The sequence below is a fragment of the Anabas testudineus genome, chromosome 17 (assembly GCF_900324465.2).
Source record: "Anabas testudineus chromosome 17, fAnaTes1.2, whole genome shotgun sequence".
Taxonomy (NCBI): Eukaryota; Metazoa; Chordata; class Actinopteri; order Anabantiformes; family Anabantidae; genus Anabas; species Anabas testudineus.
Genome location: NC_046626.1, coordinates 23,273,269 through 23,292,576, shown reverse-complemented (window position 1 = coordinate 23,292,576; position 19,308 = coordinate 23,273,269). Strand labels below are relative to the sequence as shown.

Sequence of the window (19,308 nt, the reverse complement as noted above, 5' to 3'; positions counted from 1 at the left end):
TCAATACTCCACTAAAGTACTCAACTACAAGTAAAAATACAAATTTCTTACTCAAGTTGAAGCACTAAATTTATGTTATAAAGTTTACTGAGAGTAAAAATCTACAAGAACAATTTAAACAGTCTCCTGACCCTAATGACACCATACGCCCATAATTCAGGCCCCTTAACCCTTTACCATTAGCACCTTGAACGAGGTGATGGATCAGAATGACTCCTAGGAGACGAGGGTCACAGCTGCAGCACATCTACCACTGCTTCTGATACTGACAATATTTCAGGTGTTTACAGTGTTTATTTTATTGTTTTTTTACTGATTTTTGCCTTCATACATTGGTGTGTAGTTTCAAAATGTTCAAAATGTGAAATGATCATTAAAGATTTTTATGCCTGTGAGTTTCACAACCACTATCATGTCTTCTTATCATCGCCCTGACTTCAGTCACTGGCTGACATACTAACGACACGTTGTTCACATTGACCAATGAGAACTGAGCTGATCCTAACCAGGTCTGAGATTTTGAGTCTGCCTTCAGGACAACAAGCTCCACATGACTGGATAAAGCAACAGATCCAGGATCAGGTCAAACCATCAATAATCATCTATCCTGTTAATCCACTAATGAAGACGTGATCTCATACTGTGCCCTGACTGGACAAAACTAGCTGTGATGTCATAAATCCTGCAGGTCAGTCCGGGTGTTGAACTAAAGTTGAGGTGAAGTGACCTTTGACCACAGGTCTATCTCACAACAAGAAATCTAGACGTGACTACAGTCAACGATTTACAGGAACCATTAAGCCAACACAGGTGAGGTGTGAGACACTTTTATTTCACAGACACAGATGACGTCATGCTGTGACGGACACTAAGGATCAGTCTCGGTTTCAGATGAAGGTCTTCCGGATCTTCCTCTTCACTCGGACTTTTTATGTTTCAGTTTTTTGCGGCGCTGCAGAGATGGTGCTAACAGAGCAACACCCTCATCGTCGTTGTCGACCAGAGTGGGTCGGAACTTACAGCTGAGGTAGCAGAGGACGGCGATGACGGTGATCGGGAAACCAACCAAGAAGCAGCCGAGCAGCGGAGCCTGGCTGAAGATCGGCTGGACGGGTGGAGGACAGAGAGGTCAGAGGTCACAGAGATAGACAGGAAACAGGTCTGCTGGTGGAAGGACTTACTGTCAGTGTGACCTTCACATCATAAATGAGGCGTCTGACACGCTGGAGCCCTCCATTTCCTCCCTGACACTGAAAACACACACATTGACATTTAACTTGGAGAACAGACTGTTGTTGAATCTTCTCTGCACCTGCACAGACTCACCTGGATGCTGCCATCCAAAACCCCATCCAGGAAGTCCAGCAGGTGGCGCTCTGTCTCCACAGCACTCGTTGGAATGAAGTAGCCATCGTTGGACAGATTCACCACGATGAACGACGGCACGATGACATCACTGAGAGAAAAGAGCAAACACAAACAGGTGAGTCTGAGTTTGAACAGCTGATGTTGTATTGGTCCCAGCAGGAAGGTCGTGATTAATAAAGGTAGGAGGCAGCAGTAACTTAGTGGGTAGAGTGGGTCGCCCAAGCCCACTGAGTACAAGGTCACCGAACCCCCTCACTGTCCAAAATAAACTCAAGCTGCTGAAGTCCCAATCTCAGAAAACTGGGCAGTCAGGAAGGGAATCCAGTGAACGCAACTGCCAAATTACAGGTGGGATAAAAACAGACCAGTGTCTGGTCTACTATGTCTATGTCATGTTGATCTGAGTTAGACCATCAGTTCTCTGCACTCACTTACTGTCCCCACCTCTCTGTAGATGAGAGTCAGAGCTTTAAACCTGACATAATTTTTATCTGATCAGAAATAAGATGTGCTGCTGGATCAGGACCAGGACCAGGTGGAGGTTTAGTTGTGCAGCTGCTTTACTGCAGTGGTCAGGACGAGAGATGAAGTGTCTGCAGAATATTCACAGAGGGTCTGATTTTTCTGTCTAAAGACAAGAATAGAAGCTGCTGGGTGACGTTATCGCCTCTGGTCCACAGATCCTTATTTTCATGCTTGCAAGTGTTGTTAAGCCAACTCACCACATCACCAGTCCGTTGACGTAGTCGCTTCCCTCCATGAAGCCAAAGTAGAAGTTTCTGAAACAGACACAGGTGCAAGTTTTAGTTTCACTGTTTGCTCTCTGCTGTTTTTTTTACAATAAGTAGGCCTGTCAGATCTCTGACCTGCTGTAGGTCTCTCTGTGGTCTGCTGCCACTTTCTCCACCAGACTTTTGTACCTGAGCAGGTAAAAGGTAAACACATCACAGGCAGGTCAAACCTAGTCAGATGATGGCACAGTGTTGACTGATAGTGCAAGAGTTACCTCAGACTTTGCTCACACTGGTACTTCTCCTCCACCAGAGCCAACAGCACCAGTTTACCTGCAAGAGAGAGACAGAGTCATGTCACCTGAACCTGCAGCTGTGGTACCTACTATGTCCACCAGATGATTGGACAGAGCTTCTGTTGGAGGTTACATTTATTCACTAATGTTACGGTTGTGGTTTCTGGTTGTTAAGTTTGACATGTTTGTTGTTGTGGACAGAAACATGAGAGCTGCGGTTTCAGAGGTTGTTCTGAAAGGTTGAGAATAATCTTCAACTCTAAACCTCATATATATATTTTTTTATACACACGTAAATGATTCTGTTAATCAGCATTTTTCCAGAACTGATTCGACAGCAATACAATAGAAGTTTATATCAGTTTATTGTGATTTGTATTGTTATTGAAGGAAATATAAGACCCAGGTGTGCATGTATTACCTGACTCTCCCATGGCGTATAGAGTATAGCTGTCAATCTTAGAGTAGTTTGGGAAACGTTCTCTGTTGATCCACAACTTCAGGTCTCCATCACGTTCCTCTGAAATACAGTAAAAACACTTTTTACAAACAGAACTTAAGACCCAGCAGCTTTGTTGTGAGTAATAGAGGAAAAAACCTGACAATTATTCTCTAGAGTAGGGAAACAGAAGTTGGTTCTCAGAGTTTTCCTGTTCTCTCCTCAGAGCACCTACATTCACTCAGCCTTTTATTCTACAGAGGTACCTGTTAGGTGGCAGCCAGTTCTAGTTTTAGCAGCTCATCTCTTTAATTATTTTAGGGAAAGTTTTGCTTTTTGATAATAATAGAGATAATGGACAAACAATTATTGGCAAACACAGACATACTGGATTCTGCTAGGTTCTGGTTTCAGGAGAAACACATTACCATGACTCCATTTGCTTTCACTGAGACTTTGCTGAATGGGAACACACCAGACAGCATTGGAAGGTTTGGTCACAGGAGGCAGAGGCGGTGCAGCAGGACTACTTCAGTGACAAACTGCGACCTTTTCATGGAGGATTATGATGAGAACAGTAAAGGTCTTATTCACCGCATCTCAGACTTCATCTGCTTCATCTTCTATTTTCTAGAGTCTTTTTAAAGTCTTGATCTTTTCTGTCTTAAGTTCAGACAGATTTTTAAGACCAAATTAAATTCTTAGTGATGTATACGTATTCTCCAAAGGGCCTGTATTTCTATATTAAATTATTCCGGGTCATTTTTCCTGTTTCTTCAGGGTGTTTTATTTTTGTAAAGACATTGTACATCATCTAATGCTGCACCGATTCACCGATTCCATTAATTTCTTAGCATAATTAATAAATGAGGGTTAAACAAACCAAAACAAATTAAATTAACATATTCTTAGCTTGCCTTGTTCCTCACTTGTAAGTCGCTTTGGATAAAAGCGTCAGCTACAGACAGTTTACGAGCGGCTTTAAATTTTTTTCAGAGCTGTGATTACGATTTTGTTTGTGGTTGTTGTACAGTGAATAAAGGTGTGATTGTGTGTCTGGTCATCTCTAAACACTTAACTGAAATCTTCACTGAATTCTCAACATACCTTTTTCTGCCATTTGTGGCCGTTTGTGTTTACCCCTTCTACTCTGTTAACAAGCTGCCTGTGTACATATGGCTCGACAGATTCAGGTATGTGTGAAATCTGATTTCTCATTGGAGGGTTGGTGATTCGATTCCTGGTTCCCCCCTGATTCTTGGATATGTTGAGGTGTCCCTGGACAAGACACTAAACCCTTGGAGTGTGGGGTTCAGTGAATTTCCCCAAGGGGATTAATAAAGTATTTATTATTAAAGTTAAACAGCAGGAACAGGAGGCAAGTTAGGACCTGTTTGGATGGAACTTTTAACCTTGCATGTCTGCAGTCAACAGATTGACGATAAGACAGCTGCATGAAAAGACCCACACAGACTACTCCTGTTAAAAAGTTTTGTTTTGATTTGTATCTTTGCATTCCAGATAGAATGCCTCTTTGGTTCTGGATCCGGACTGAATTGCACCAGTTTGGGACCTCCAGGGTAGAGTATAAATGCCCGCGGGATAAAAGTTGTGAAAAGAAATGAAGACAATGAGACCCAATCTGTTCTTTAATAGATTGGACAACAACTCTACTGCTTACCCTGGGTTGACACATGTCAATGGGGCATAAATTGGATGTAGTACACCCCATCACCAACACCACCATCTGATCCATCATCCCCAATACACCATATGTGCCTAATCTCTACAGAACAGGTGAGGAAGGAGTTATTTACACTCAAGGCAAACAAAATGAAAAAAGAAACTCGATCAGGATGTGTACTGAAAAGTTTGCAGAGGTTTTCCATCACCTCTTCAGGCTGAGGCGTCACCCCCATCTTTTGGAAAACCACCTGCATTGTTCCACTACCAAAAATGGTAGTGCTCCAGTACTCTTAATGACTTTAGACCTTTTGCACTAACACCATATATGATAAAGATGTTTCAGAGACTGGTCCTGAGGGGTTCTGGTGGTGGACTTTAGGGAGAGTAGGAAGATCCCAGTACCACACACCACCCTGGGAGAGGATGTAGAGACTGAACACCACTAACAAACTGGACTGATCAAATACCACATATATACAAGACAGGGCAGAGCAGAATGTTCTTCCTCAGGGTTCCTTTGTTGTTACCTAAGATGTTCTATGTTCTATTGGTCTATAGTGATTATGTCTGTTGTTAGGCATAAAGGCTAAAATCTATGGCACTACTGTTCACACTTCTCAGTGTCACCTCAAACACCTGATGCCTCAAACACCGAGGTCCATTCAGACTCACACATCACACACCCAAGACCCAACATTAATAGACTGAGCAGAATTTGGTTCCTTAGAACTGAATGGATCAATTTAGACCTGATTGTCAGCTGTTTTGCCTTCAACAGAAAGTTTTATTGTATTTATAGTTGAGTCCAACAGACACTTCAACTGCTTTCGTTTATCTGCTTTCATATGTCTTTCAGCCACCAGTTCACCAGCTTTCATATAATTTTTACCTGTTCACTGTGTTTGAAGCTAATTTTTGATTATGACCATGTCTGTTTTCATGGCAACCTGTTCTACCTGTGTACATGTGTAGAAGAACAAATTCTCACCGTTGTAAGTGAAGAATGTCCTATCTTTAAAAACCACCACAGCCGGTAGAGAGGGCAGAGACACAGTCTGAAACAAAATCAAAATCAGAATCACTGGTCCACGGCAGATTGAACAAGGAGGTGGTTTAAAAGAAAAGACGTTAAACACAAATGGCAGCATTTCTAAAATAAATAAGCCAGATTGTTCTGTTTTACTGAAATAAATTATTACTCATCAGTAAAACATTTAATTATTTTCTTTTTTGGGCAGCAGTAGCGGCAGTAGCTCAGTAGAGCAGTTGCCTACGAACCCCAGGGTGAGTGGTTCGATTCCCGGTTCCTCCTGGCTACTTGCTGAGGTGTCCTTGGACAAGACACCGAAACCCCGTAGTGTAGTGCTGATATGCTGCCTAGCAGCTGTCCACCCACAATTTCCCCAAGGGGATCAATAAAGTATTCATTATTATTATTATTAATTTAATGGCTCAGATGTTTAGGATTAATCAACATCTGAGTAATGGTGTGTGGGGAGGTTCAGGTCCAGATGTATAGACAGAGTTCAGGTACAGGTCTGTAGACAGAGATTAGGACCAGGTCTAAACCTGCTACTTCACAGATTACACGTCCTACATTACATACACAGGAATCAGATGTTGTGATTCAGCAGTGTTGCTGAATCACAACATGGACTCGAGTCTTTGGACTTTATCTCAGACTCAGAGCTTCATCATTTCTTTTATTTTCAAATTAATTCTCCAAATCAGTGAAGTGAAGAGTCTGAATTTGTGAAGCAGCTCTTTTCTGCTGCTCTGATTCACTATGTTCATCGCCTCATCAATTGCCTCTGCTCAGACTCTACTCTGCTCTACTCAAATCTACTCTGCTCTACTCTACTGCCCGGTCCTGTGCATGCTGAACCTTTGGCAGGACGTCTCTGGCAGCAGAGAAGAAGTATGTGTGGACGATCAGTTCCTCGGCTGCAGATGTGTAGTTTCCCTGAAAACAAACCAGAGGGTAGAGGTCAGGTGTGTGATCAGGTTCAGGTTTAGGATCCAGTGTGTTTACCTTCAGCTGTGATGTGGCTCCGACATAAACAAACAGGATGTCGTGGTGGCTCATGGCGTGTTGGAAAAGCTGTGGACTGCTCAGAGACCGAACCAGCGGCCTGAACAATGTGATCAAAGTGTGAGATTAAATGTTGTTCAGATTATTTCATATTAGGTCAGATAAATCTTTCCTCACCCTCCGACTCGATCAGCAAAGTCCAAGATCCCCTCTTTAGTTCTGGGTCCTGAATAATTATATTTCACACCTTTCTTCAACCTGAAACCAGAACAGCTGTTAAAACACCTTCACAGGTTCAGCACCTGTTTACTGTCAGCCTCTAATCCAGATAGGTTCAGTTCTGAGAGTCCTGGTGGTTCGACATCTGCAGAGATGTCAGTGACTTACATGAGGATGGCGGGATAATTTCTGACCCTGAACTCTTTGGACAAACCTGCAGAAAAAACAAAACAAAACAAAAAACATGGTTTCTTCTCATTTCCATGGAAACAGAAAAAAATAAAGAATCAGAAACCAGATAAGTGGGTTAAGATTAAACAAAGTGAGAATCACCAACGTCAAGAATAAAAGTAAAACTGAGCTTAACACCAGGAAAAAAATTGAAGCTGCTGTTATGCTACTGCTATGTCCTCACAGTGACCTGGTTCTTTGGACTTTTGTTATTAAAGTCTTGTGTTGCCGCTTGTGTCTGTGGGTTTACAATAATATGCTTTTAATTGGTAGCTTATTTTGGAACTGTGACTGACTAGTGACAGAATGCTTTTATTTTAGTAGAGTGACTGACCGGTGTTGGAGGTGGCGTCTGATTTGCCAACATTGACTGGTGAACCGAGACTCTTAAGTTCTGATCCAATTTGATGCCAAACTGGATCCAGCTGTTTACACAAGGTACACCAGGGGGCATAAAACTGCACACAGTACACAGAGTAGTCATTATACACGTTGTATTCAGAACACTACAAATAGTACTAATAGTAGTAAACACACAATGTAGCTTTAAAACAGGGGTGTTAAACGTACGGCCCGTGGGCCGGAACCGGCCCGCCAAGGGGTTCAGTCTGGCCCGCGGGATAAATCTGAAAGTGAAAAAAATGCAATGAGACATGAAGTAGGATTTCTGAAAAATAAACTATTCCTAAATTGTTCGCTAGGGGCACTAGGGTGTTTTAGACATGGAGTAGTTGAAAGAAGAAGAAGAAAAAGACGAAACAATTCTGAGATAGACACAGCTAATGTTCAGTGATTACTACGATATATCTACTTACTACATCTACTTACTTTTGTACTCGCCTTCGCATCCTCATTAGCCAAAATGTCTTTCTCAAAAAGGAGAAAACTTCACTACAAAAGAGTTTGGTCATAAAGTTTATGTATGTATTTTTTATGTGTGTTTCATGTATAAATCTTATATTTACAGGCCAGGCCTTATATGTTAAGTTAATTTAATGTTGAAGTGCAATAGGCTACCATATTTTTCAAATCTAAATACCTGTGACTTTTGTGTTTTGTGCCTTTTGTTCAATCACTGTGATCAGTTGTAAAGCACACATGTAAATGATAAACTGAAGCAAACTGCACGTTTTTCTTGGGAAATCTGACTTTCTTCATAATGTGTTTTGTAATATTATAGTTCATAAACAAATATATATATATCCTAATGTAGGGGAGAACGGGGTTGGTTGTCACATGGGTTGGTTGTCACATTGATTATAACTCGGTCGCTAGGGGGCGCTGTTAAAAACTTTTACCGCCAGATTTTCAGGAATTTGGGTCAAAGATCACCTACTATGACTTTTCTGCATTAACACACTTTATACTGAGGTGAGAAAACTTTTAGTTTTTTTCATGGGAAAATGGACATTTTTAACAATGTGAAAATTTTCATATAGTTTATAAGAAAATAAGTTCATAAAAAAATAATAATTACCAGTTAAAAGCCTGAAGTGTTAGCTATATTTTACATAGTTTTTTTCTATGCTACGCTAAAAAATGTAGCTGCTAGTTTTGATGTTAGCTAAAAAGTCCAGTTGGGGATGCTTGTCACATTCTCTTCGGGGTTGGTTGTCACATGTGACAACCAACCCCTTCATTTAAATAGACATGCATGGTGTGACCTACCAGACCCTTTTTGTTCTTTTTAAACCTTTTTTTTTTACCTACAATCCACCAGTCACAGGCTACTAACACTGTCCATTCATCAGACCTTCCCACTAGCTCTGGACATAGAGTAACTACTCCAGTGGAGTTGAGGCCATTTCCAAAGGCTGGACCCAGGAAGGAGACGCGAAAAAGAAAAAAACTGACGAGTTCCATACTCACAGATACCCCAGTGAAAGAGAGGATTGAGGCAGAAAAAACATTTACTCAGCAGAGAATGAAAAAGACCCTCTTCTCTAAAACTGAAAAGAAAAAGAGCAAGACATCAAAAAAAAAAACAAGTAAGAAAAGAAAAGAGCAGAATACAGAGTCATCCTCAGATGAAGAAGAATGTTTCTGCTTGGTGTGTGTGGAGCCCTTCTCAAACAGCCGCCCCAGGGAGAAATGGTTGCAGTGCATCATGTGCAAACAGTGGGCACACAAGGACTGCACCCCTGGACTGTCGGTCTATATCTGTCAGAACTGTGACTCTGGGTCCGGTAGTGACTGACAAGATAAATTAAATGTTACCGTTGTATTGTTGTTGTCTGTTGTTCTTTCTAGTGTTATATATTGGTTAAAAAAACACTTTCAGGAAAGAGTTTTTCCTGCATATGTTCTTATGTGATATTAGGCTTTTGCATTTAATAAAATAAAATTTTTAAATTAAATTTTATGATTGTGTATTTTTAATGTTTTTTTGCATTAAAATACATAGGGACAACCAACCCCATAGTGTGTGACAACCAACCCTACAACGGGGATGGTTGTCACAAATGCACACGATGTATTTAAAAGACAATATGTTTTGAACAGAAAAAGGTTATGGAAAGTAAAGACACTCTATTCTTAGCTGACACTTTACCCTTTCATTTTCCAGTGAAAGTTAATATGTTAGGGTCACGGTTTTTGAGGAATCTGTAAAAAAGTAAAAAATGTGACAACCAACCCCGGTCTCCCCTAATTGTACTTCTTTCCACTAAAACAAAGGGGAAAACATGAATGTATTGTTATTTATAGCTATGATGAGCTTTACCTCTGTTACAAACTGACTGACTGACGGGGACCAAACAGGTTTGAACAAAAGGATATTTATTGAAAAAAGGGCAGGGGACACAGGGTTACTAACACAAACTAACAAAGTATCAACTGAAAAGGACCCGAAAACACGGTGGACAGGTACAAACAAAACCATAAACCAACATACAAAGTAACAACACAAAACTTCACACTAATCTCCTGGGATGACAAACAAAGGTCAAATAGAGGAGACGGCGACGACGACCTCTGCGTCGACCCGTCCGGAGACTGAGGAAACGGCGTCGACAACCTCGGCATCGGCTGCTGGACTAACGAAAACAGCATCGGCTGCTGGACTAAAAAACGGCATCAGCTGCTGGGGGACTAACAAAACCAGCGCTAGCTGCGGGACTAACAAAACCAGCAGAGGGAGCTGCGGGACTAACAAGAGCAGCAGAGGGAGCTGCGGGACTAACAAGAGCAGCGGGAGCTGCGGGACCAACTAAAGCAGCATCAGCTGCACAACCAACGAAAGCAGCTTCAGCTGCAGGACTAACAAAAGCAGCATGGGTAGCTGCAGGACCAACAAAAACAGCAGGGGTACCTGCAGAACCAACAGAAGCAGCATTAGCTGCAGAACCAACAGAAGCAGCATGGGTAGCTGCAGAACCAACAAAAGCAGCATGGGCAGCTGCAGGGCTAACAAAAGCAGCATGTGCTGCAGGACTAACTAGAAGCAGCATTGGCTGTAGGCGTAACACAAGCAGCATCGGCTGCAGGACTGACAAAAACAGCAGTAGCTGCAGACGACCCTGGAACCCGGGGAGCCTTCCACCTCCGACATGGACGTCGGCGCTTGCTGGGAAATCCCATCCACAAAGCCAGGCGGGTTCCCTCATATAGTGAGTACCGGGCGTCACTAAACACTGGAGCCTGGCTGATTGAACAGCTGCTCCGCAGGTCCAGATCAGGAGCTGACTGGCCTTTGAGCTCCACATAAATAGAGCGGGCCTCCTCTGGGCTCAGAGCAACGGGTGCCAAAGGGTCAGGTGAGGTGAGAGCAGTACCATAACAGTCCAGGTAATCCTCATCCGAACTATCACTACCACAAACAAAACGGGAGCAGGGAAGAAAAATGGAGCGACTAGTGGTGGAATGAGGGAATTCCATGGTCGCGGTAATGGCTGGTTTGTTCTGTTACGAACTGACTGACGGGGACCAAACAGGTTCGAACAAAAGGATATTTATTGAAAAAAGGGCAGGGGACACAGGGTAACTAACACAAACTAACAAAGTATCAACTGAAAAGGACCCGAAAACACGGTGGATAGGTACAAACAAAACAAAACCCACAGACCAGGGCAGAGGAAAGTAACAACCTAGATTTTAATGGTCCGGCCCACTTGACATCAAATTATACTGTATGTGGCCCCTGAACTAAAATGAGTTTGACACCCCTGCTTTAAAACATTCTAAAAATGTGAAAATGTAAAACTCAATCAAACCTCACTTTAATGAGCCAGATGTCGTCGGCTGCTTTTGTCTCCATGAAGCTGTTGAACATTGAGATTTTTTAATAAAAACTTTATTGTTACAGAGCAGAACAATCAAGATGAAAAGTGAATGTATGTACTCTTACTCTATACATCAGAAAACAGCAAGTAAAAAAGCTAGATGTTTAGTTTCTGTCTCAGTAATTATTCGGGTAATAAAACTTAAGTCTTGAAGAATAATGACAAGTCAAGAAATTGCTCTGGAAAACAGCAACAACTGCTAGTCTCCTAACACACAAACTAAATTACGCTAAAATATGCTAAGCTACGCTACTCTGAACTAGCCTAAACGCTAACAGTATGTTTACTTAAAATGAATAAAGAGATGTGTGTACTCACGAGTCGTTCAGCTCCTCCACGAAGGCCGATGCCAACACAAACAGCAGCACTGACAACAAACCAAAATTAAAATTTCCTCCTTTCAACACTTTAAAATTTACTAATTGACTTTTTACAATAATAAAAACTAAAATCTGTGATTTACTTCCTGATCTGAAAAAAGGCAAAAAAAATAAATAATCTGAACTAACGCTAAATCTAACTAAATCTAAACAACACTGTTGGTATCATGACGGTTTCTCATGCGATGCTGCCTGAAGGCCTGATGATTCAACAGTCATGTTATCCCACATATTAATGATCATCTAGTTTTTTGTTGTTGGACTGTTGAGTTGGAGGAACTGACTGTACAGAAACGTGTAATGAAGTTATTAAAATCTACATTTTATTATAAACATCTCTTACTATCAACAACCTGATCACTCGTCCACAGTTGGATGGACTTCCTGTCCACACTGATACTTAATCGGAGAATAAGAGTTTGTGGATCTGTTTCTAGGACAACAAGCTCAACATGACTTTGGAAGAAACAACAGATCCAGGATCAGGTCTCATTGTCGTTTATCATCAGATAGCCTGCTCATCCACATGTGAAGAACAGGGGCCAGGTGAGTCTCAGGTGAATCATGTGACCCAAACACTGGTAGCCTGATGGTTTGTGCGTGTCACGTAACTCTCCTTGCTTTGAGTCATAGAGACAGTATCTGCTCCCTCCCAGAACAAAATAAAAAGACAACAATCAAATGTGGACTTTTAAATATCAGATCTCTCTCGTCTAAATCCCTGTTAGTAAATGATTTGATAATTGACCATCAAATAGACTTATTCTGTCTTACTGAAACCTGGCTGCAGCAGGATGAATATGTCTCTCTGAATGAGTCGACCCCCTCAAGTCATGTTAATTATCATGTTCTTAGAAGCACAGGTCGGGGTGGAGGAGTAGCAGCAATCTTCCACTCAAGTTTATTAATCAACCCTAGACCTAAACATAGTTTGAATTCATTTGAGAGCCTCACTCTTAGCCTCTCTGATCCTAACTGGAAAAATCAAAAACCAGTCCTGTTTGTTATTGTGTACCGTCCTCCTGTCCCTTACTCTGAGTTTTTAACTGAATTCTCAGAGTTTCTATCTGATTTAGTTCTTAGTGCAGATAAAGTCATTATAGTGGGTGACTTTAATATCCATGTAGATGTTGATGATAACTGTCTCAACACTGTATTTAATTCACTATTAGACTCCATTGGTTTTACCCAAAATGTAAATAAACCCATTCACTGTTTTAACCACACCCTTGATCTTATTCTGACATACGGTGTGGAAATTGATCAGTTAATAGTTTTTCCCCAAAACCCTCTTTTATCTGACCATTTTTAAATTACATTTGAATTTACAGTACCAGACTTTACTAAACCTACAGATAAGATTCTCTACAGTAGATGTTTATGTGAAAATGCTGTTGACAAATTTAAGGAACTGATTCCATCTTTTATTTCAGAGCCATGTACCAACACAGAGGAAGGCAGTTATTTCAGCGTTACTCCAGCACAAGTGGACTATCTTGTTAATAGTACTGGTGCTTCACTTGGAACAATACTTGATACTGTTGCTCCTCTGAAAAAGAAGCTAGTGAATCAGAGGAAGTTAGCTCCATGGTACAATTCACAAATCCGTAGCTTAAAGCAGAAATCACGTAAGCTGGAAAGGAGGTGGCGTTTCTCCAATTTAGATGAATCTTGCCTAGCCTGGAAAGATAGTTTAATATTATATAAAAAAGCCCTGCGTAAAGCTAGAACTTCATATTACTCCTCATTAATAGAGGCAAATAAGAACAACCCTAGGTTTTTTTTTTCAGCACTGTAGCCAGGCTGACAAAGAGTCATAGCTCGGTTGAGCCTATTATTCCCTCAACTCTCAGCAGCAATGATTATGAATTTCTTTATAAATAAAATCATAACTATTAGAGAAAAAATTGATCAGATCCTCCCTGCATACAGCATGGACTGTACAACAACCCCAGATTCATCTGCAAGACCATGCTCGTACTTAGGCTCCTTCCTCCCCGTAGATCATTCTGAATTAATTTCAGTAATTAATTCCTCTAAACCATCAACATGTCTCTTAGATCCCATCCCGACTAGACTCCTCAAAGATGTCTTACCTTTGATCAGCACGTCCATATTAGATCAGATCAATCTATCTTTACAAATAGGCTACGTACCACAGGCTTTTAAGGTTGCTGTAGTCAAGCCCCTACTCAAAAAGCCTACTCTGGACTCAGGGGTCTTAGCGAATTATAGACCAATATCCAATCTGCCCTTTATCTCTAAAATCCTTGAAAAGGTAGTTTCTAAGCAATTGTACGACCACCTGCGCAGCAATAACTTGTATGAAGATTTCCAGTCAGGATTTAGAGTACATCATAGCACAGAAACAGCACTTGTAAAGGTTACTAATGATCTTCTATTAGCATCAGACAATGGACTACTGTCTATACTCGTCATGTTAGATCTTAGTGCTGCATTTGACACTATAGATCACAACATTTTATTACACAGACTGGAACATGTCATTGGGATTAAAGGAACAGCACTAGAGTAGTTTAAATCGTATCTATCAGATAGATTTCAGTTCGTACACGTTAATGATGAATCTTCCAAAGTTAGCTATGGAGTTCCACAGGGATCTGTGCCTGGACCGATTCTTTTCACTTCATATATGTCCCCCTTATGCAATATTATTAGGAAACGCTCTATAAGTTTCCATTGTTGTGCAGATGATACCCAGCTATACTTATCTACGAAAGCAGGAGAAACTAATCAATTAGTCAAACTTCAAGCTGCTTAAAAGACATAAAGGCCTGGATGACCTCCAATTTCCTCCTCCCAAATCCAGACAAGACAGAGGTTATTTTATTTGGACCTAAAAATCTCAGAGACACTATGTCTAATCACGTTCTCACCCTTGATGACTTAGTATTGGCCTCAAGTAATACTGTAAGAAATCTTGGAGTTATCTTTTATCAGGATATCTCCTTCACTTCATACATCAAAGAAATCTCTAGAACTGACTTTTTTCACCTGAGAAACATTGTTAAAATTAGGAGCATCCTGTCCCAAAGTGATGCTGAAAAACTAGTCCATGCATGTGTTACTTCTAGACTGGACTATTGTAATTCATTATTAATAGTTTGTCCCAATAACTCATTAAAAAGCCTCCAGTTAATCCAAAATGCTGCAGCCAGAGCTCTGACTGGAATTAGCAAGAGAGATCATATTTCTCCAACGTTAGTTTCTCTCCATTGGCTCCCTGTAAAATCCAGAATTGAATTTAAAATTCTTCTCCTCACTTATAAATCATTTAATAATCAGGCTCCATCTTGTCATAAAGACCTCATAGTTCCATATCTTCCAAGCAGAACTCTACGTTCTCAGACTGCAGGTCTACTTGTGGTTCCTAGAGTTTCCAAATGTAGAATGGGAGGCAGAGCCTTTAGCTATCAAGCCCCTCTCCTGTGGAACCAGTTCCCAGTTCAGGTTCTGGAGGCAGACACCCTCTCTACATTTAAGACTAGACTTAAAACTTTCCTTTTTTATAAAGCTTATAGTTAGAGATGGATCCGGTGACTCTGAACCATCTCTTAGTTATGCTGCTATACGTTAGTCTGCTGGGGGACCTCTACTGATACACTGAGCTCCTCTCCTTTCTCCTTTCTCCTCTATCCATTCGAATTCTACCATTGCATGTCATTAACTTTGTGTCTTCTCTCTCCTGTAGTTGTGTTTCCTCCTCTCTGTCTCCCTCTCTCTGTACTTTTCTGCAGGTATCCTCGGCGTGGAGCTGTACATCTCCAGAATCCAGTTAATCTGCCCAATGTTCTTACTGCTTGTTGTTGTCTTATTGCCTGCTGTTCTTTTCTCTCTTCTCTCTCCACTCACCCCAACCTGTCGAGGCAGATGGCCGCCCACTATGAGCCTGGTTCTTCTGGAGGTTTCTTCCTCTAAAGGGAGTTCTTCCTCTCCACTGTTGCCTAAAGCTTGCTCAAATGGGAATGTTGGTTTTTCTCTATAATTTTTTTGTATAAATATTTTCTGTAAGGTCTTAAACCTTACACTGTAAAGTGCCTTGAGATAACAACAAATAAAAATGAATTGAATTGAATTGAGTCCGGCTGGGGACCTTTGTTGCATGTCACGCACTCTCTTCCTCTCCCCACATTTCCTGCCTGTCTCGCTGCTGTCACACTGCCCAATCAACGCTAAAATACCCAAAATAACCTTCATATTTAAAATCACACATTTTAGAGAGTCAGAGTTTAGCTATGTGTTTTATATTTAAGATGGATAAACCTCTTTGATATGACTGAAAAAGATTAAACTGAGCTGATAGTTATGAACTCGTCCTTCAGGCTCACTTATTAACCCTTTGTTATCTGCAGGACCAGGAGAATCTGGGCTCTGGTTCAATCAGAGCCAGAAAATAAATCCAATCGGTGCAAACTTAGAATTGATGAAAAAATTAGTGGAGTTTGGTGGAAAAGGACATACCTGAGAGCAGGACCGTCTTCCTCCTGTGCAACATGTCGACTGATGAAGGAGATTAACTGCACAGAGCTAATCTACTAACTGCTAACAGACTGAACACAGCACTAATCTGAGGGATTAACTGGGACAACAGCAGAGGAAGAATACTGAGTTCATCAGCAGACTGTGACCGAACAGATTACAATATCTCACAGAGAGGAAGGAAGCAAAGTAGGAGCTAGGAGGGATACAAGGAAGTAAGGAATAAAACACAGCTCTTAGAAGAACGAACTAAACCTTTATCAAGAACTGGGTTCTGTTGAAATGCAACAGAACTTTAGTTAGAAAGACAGACAGATAGACAGATAGATAGGTAAAGGGCAATTAGTGACTTGAAAGTGGAGAAACGCTTCCTGGTTCTGGTGGAACATGAGTAGGAGTATGTGAAGTTAGGGAGAGAGAGACTGTCCGGATGAGAATAAGGGCCAAGTGGTTGCCAGCTCTGTGTGTCGAAGGAGTGGGGACCAGTCTCAGGTCAAACTAGTTCAGAAGGAATTCAGCAGCCTAAGGTTTGTCAAGGTGTACGTTGAGATCCCCTATGATGATGAGGAGTTCCATCTTCAGGGAAGTGGGAGAACAGCATGTCAAGCTTATCACAGAATATCACGTGGACTGTAACCAGTGCAGTAATCCTGACTGTGTGATATTCCAGTGACGAGAGACTGTTGAGAGGTGCTGTAATCCAACCAGACCTTTGGTTTAAAATCAATTTCTGGTTGTGAAGAGAAGAACAGGCTGCAGGCAATACCTGATCTCGCAGCTAAACAACAATTCTGTGAAAACATAGGAATTATTATCCCAGCGGTATCCCAGTGGGGTATTTCATAAGCGGCAGTGTGCAGGTGTTAACTGCCCAGATCTTGGACAGGCTTGTATGTCTGGTCTTACAGTCTAGACTGACAGCTCCATCTACTCCTTCTTGTGCTGTTACACTGCCACTGAGAGTACACCTTGGATGGATCAGTGGAGAACATCCAGTTTACTCTCCTGGGTTCTATATCCCAGGTGTACCTCTTCAAGTGGTTAGGCCGTGAGTCTTTGCTTGGCAGTTTCTAAGGCCTCAGGTATAGATATATTGTTGTACCCGTTTATTCATCACATTCTTCTGTAGTTATGATAGCTGGCTAACTTCCCTCCGTGATGACTTGATCTTTGCCTCTAACCTTCTTCTCCATGGAGGATACTGCTCCACTGTTGCTGTGGTTTACGTCAGCTAATTGGTTTCAGTGATGGTCATGGTATACTTAGCATATATACACTCAACTTCAAAAGTATTACAACAGTGAAGCCACCTCCTTTATTTTTGCTGTAGACTGAAAACATTTGGGTTTGACATCAAAAGATGATTTTATTTCCAGGAGTTTACATCTGGATCCGATACACAACTTAGAAGATAGCAACTTTTGTTTGAACCCGCCCATTTTTTATGGGGGTAAAGGTATTGGAACATGTAAAATAGAACAAAGTGAATAAGACTTCATATTTAGTTGCAATAAGTGCATTAAGTCTGTGACCCGCTGACATGAGCAGACTTGTATGTTCTTCTGTTGTGATGCTTTTCCTGGCTTTCACTGCAGCCTTTCAGTTGTTTGCTTGGGTGGTTACTCTCTTCAGTCTCCTTTTGAGTAGGTAAAATGCTCTATGGGGTATGGCAGTCTGGAGACTGACTTGTCCAGTCTAAAACCTCCCACTTCCTATTGCTGATGGACTCCTTTGTGTTTTGGGTCATTATCAGAAGCAGCCATGCAGCCCAAGCCATGACATGACCTCCACTGTGCTTCACAGATGAGCTTGTATGTTTGGGGTCGTGGGCAGATCCTTCCTTTCTCCAAATGTTAGCCTTTCCATCACATTGGTAAAGGTTAACCTTTGTCTCATCAGTCTATAAAACTGTCCCAGAATTTTTGAGCCTTCATTTCTGTACTTTTTGAGTAATTCCAGCCTGACCTTCCGATTCTCCTTGCTAATGGTTGGTTTCCATCTTCTGGTATGGTCTGTACATTTGTTCATGAAGTTTTCTGTGAACAGTAGATGGTGATACCTTCACTCCTGCCCTCTGGAGGTTCTTCTGATGTCCCTAACACTTGTTTTATGGTCTTTCTTCACAGCTCTCACAGTGTTTCTTTCATTAACTCCTGTTGTCTTCCTCAGTCTTCCTCTTTGAAGTCTGTTACTTAGTACAACAGCGGTTTCTTTCTTCTTCATGACATTCCAAATAGTTGTACTGGCTATGAATAATGTTTGTGTAATGGCTCTGATTAATTTTCCATCTTCTCTTCACTTCACATTTTCTTGTTTTTCACCCATAGACAGCTCTCTGGTTTCATGTTGGTTAACTTTAAATACTGTAGCGGCCCAGAGGTAAAGCACATATGTTCTTTGGTGTTTGATGCTGCTGTTCCAGTTGCTGCTGTTATGTGTTGTGTGGTTCTCTTGGTTGGTTCTTTTATTGTGTAGTGTACATAGTTGAGTGACATCAGGTTTCTTCCGGGGGGAGAGTGGATAGGGGACCCGGGAGAAAGAAGCAGGAAGACAGTAATTTCTGGGCTGTAAAAGACTGAACTGAGGCCTGCTGTTACTGTCTTGTGTTCTAATTAAAATAAAAAGAGTTGTTCACTCAGAGGCTCGTCACAATACAGTCTAAATCTGAAACTGAGCATAGCCATTCAGTTCTATTTAGTGTTTGAATAATCAATGTAACAGGATACATATGGGCAACAAAAAACACCTTTCAGTCAAAAGTTTCAATACTCTTGCTCAAATGAAAAATGTGTGGGTTCAGAAAAAGGTGCTATATTCTAAGTTGTGTATCAGATCCTTTAAAGAGTCTATGGTAGAAACTTGTAGATGGTTGCAGAGTCGTTTAACTCTAAACTTAATAGGAACAATCTGTAAGACAATAAGTAGTAGTACAGGCCAAATTCAAAATTCTGAATAGCGTTGTTTCCCCCCACCCCTCCTCCCCACACTTGAGGCTCACAAGAGTTGCCAGGCATTGGACGTGGCACGAAATGAGTAAAACAGTCTTTGATAACAGGCAACAATAATAACAATAATAATAATAATAATAATAATAATAATAATGTTATTTATAAAGCACTTTTATTACAAAGTACAAAGAGAATACA

The 19,308-nt window shown here is 41.1% G+C and overlaps 1 protein-coding gene across 1 annotated transcript; it reads right to left on the bottom strand.

Annotated features, from left to right (window-relative positions):
- Positions 1-826: 826 nt before the first annotated feature.
- On the bottom strand, positions 827-16,178 carry LOC113163085 (protein disulfide-isomerase TMX3-like). The gene is made up of 16 exons (XM_026361412.1): positions 16,145-16,178; positions 11,601-11,649; positions 11,219-11,261; positions 7,337-7,460; positions 6,940-6,985; positions 6,730-6,810; positions 6,553-6,652; positions 6,406-6,483; positions 5,509-5,575; positions 2,817-2,915; positions 2,375-2,432; positions 2,235-2,288; positions 2,091-2,147; positions 1,327-1,456; positions 1,182-1,250; positions 827-1,105 (listed from the first exon to the last, which is right to left on the bottom strand). The coding sequence occupies exons 1-16, from the start codon at positions 16,176-16,178 to the stop codon at positions 917-919; spliced, it is 1,278 nt and encodes a 425-aa protein (XP_026217197.1). The 3' UTR covers positions 827-916.
- Positions 16,179-19,308: the final 3,130 nt, after the last annotated feature.

Coding starts and splice junctions, on each gene's coding strand:
- LOC113163085 (XM_026361412.1), bottom strand. CDS start 16,178: ATGTTGCACAGGAGGAAGACGGTCCTGCTCTCAG. Junction 6,484..6,552: donor GAGCCACATCACAGCTGAAG/GTAAACACACTG, acceptor GTTTGTTTTCAG/GGAAACTACACATCTGCAGC. Junction 2,289..2,374: donor CAGTGTGAGCAAAGTCTGAG/GTAACTCTTGCA, acceptor TTACCTGCTCAG/GTACAAAAGTCTGGTGGAGA.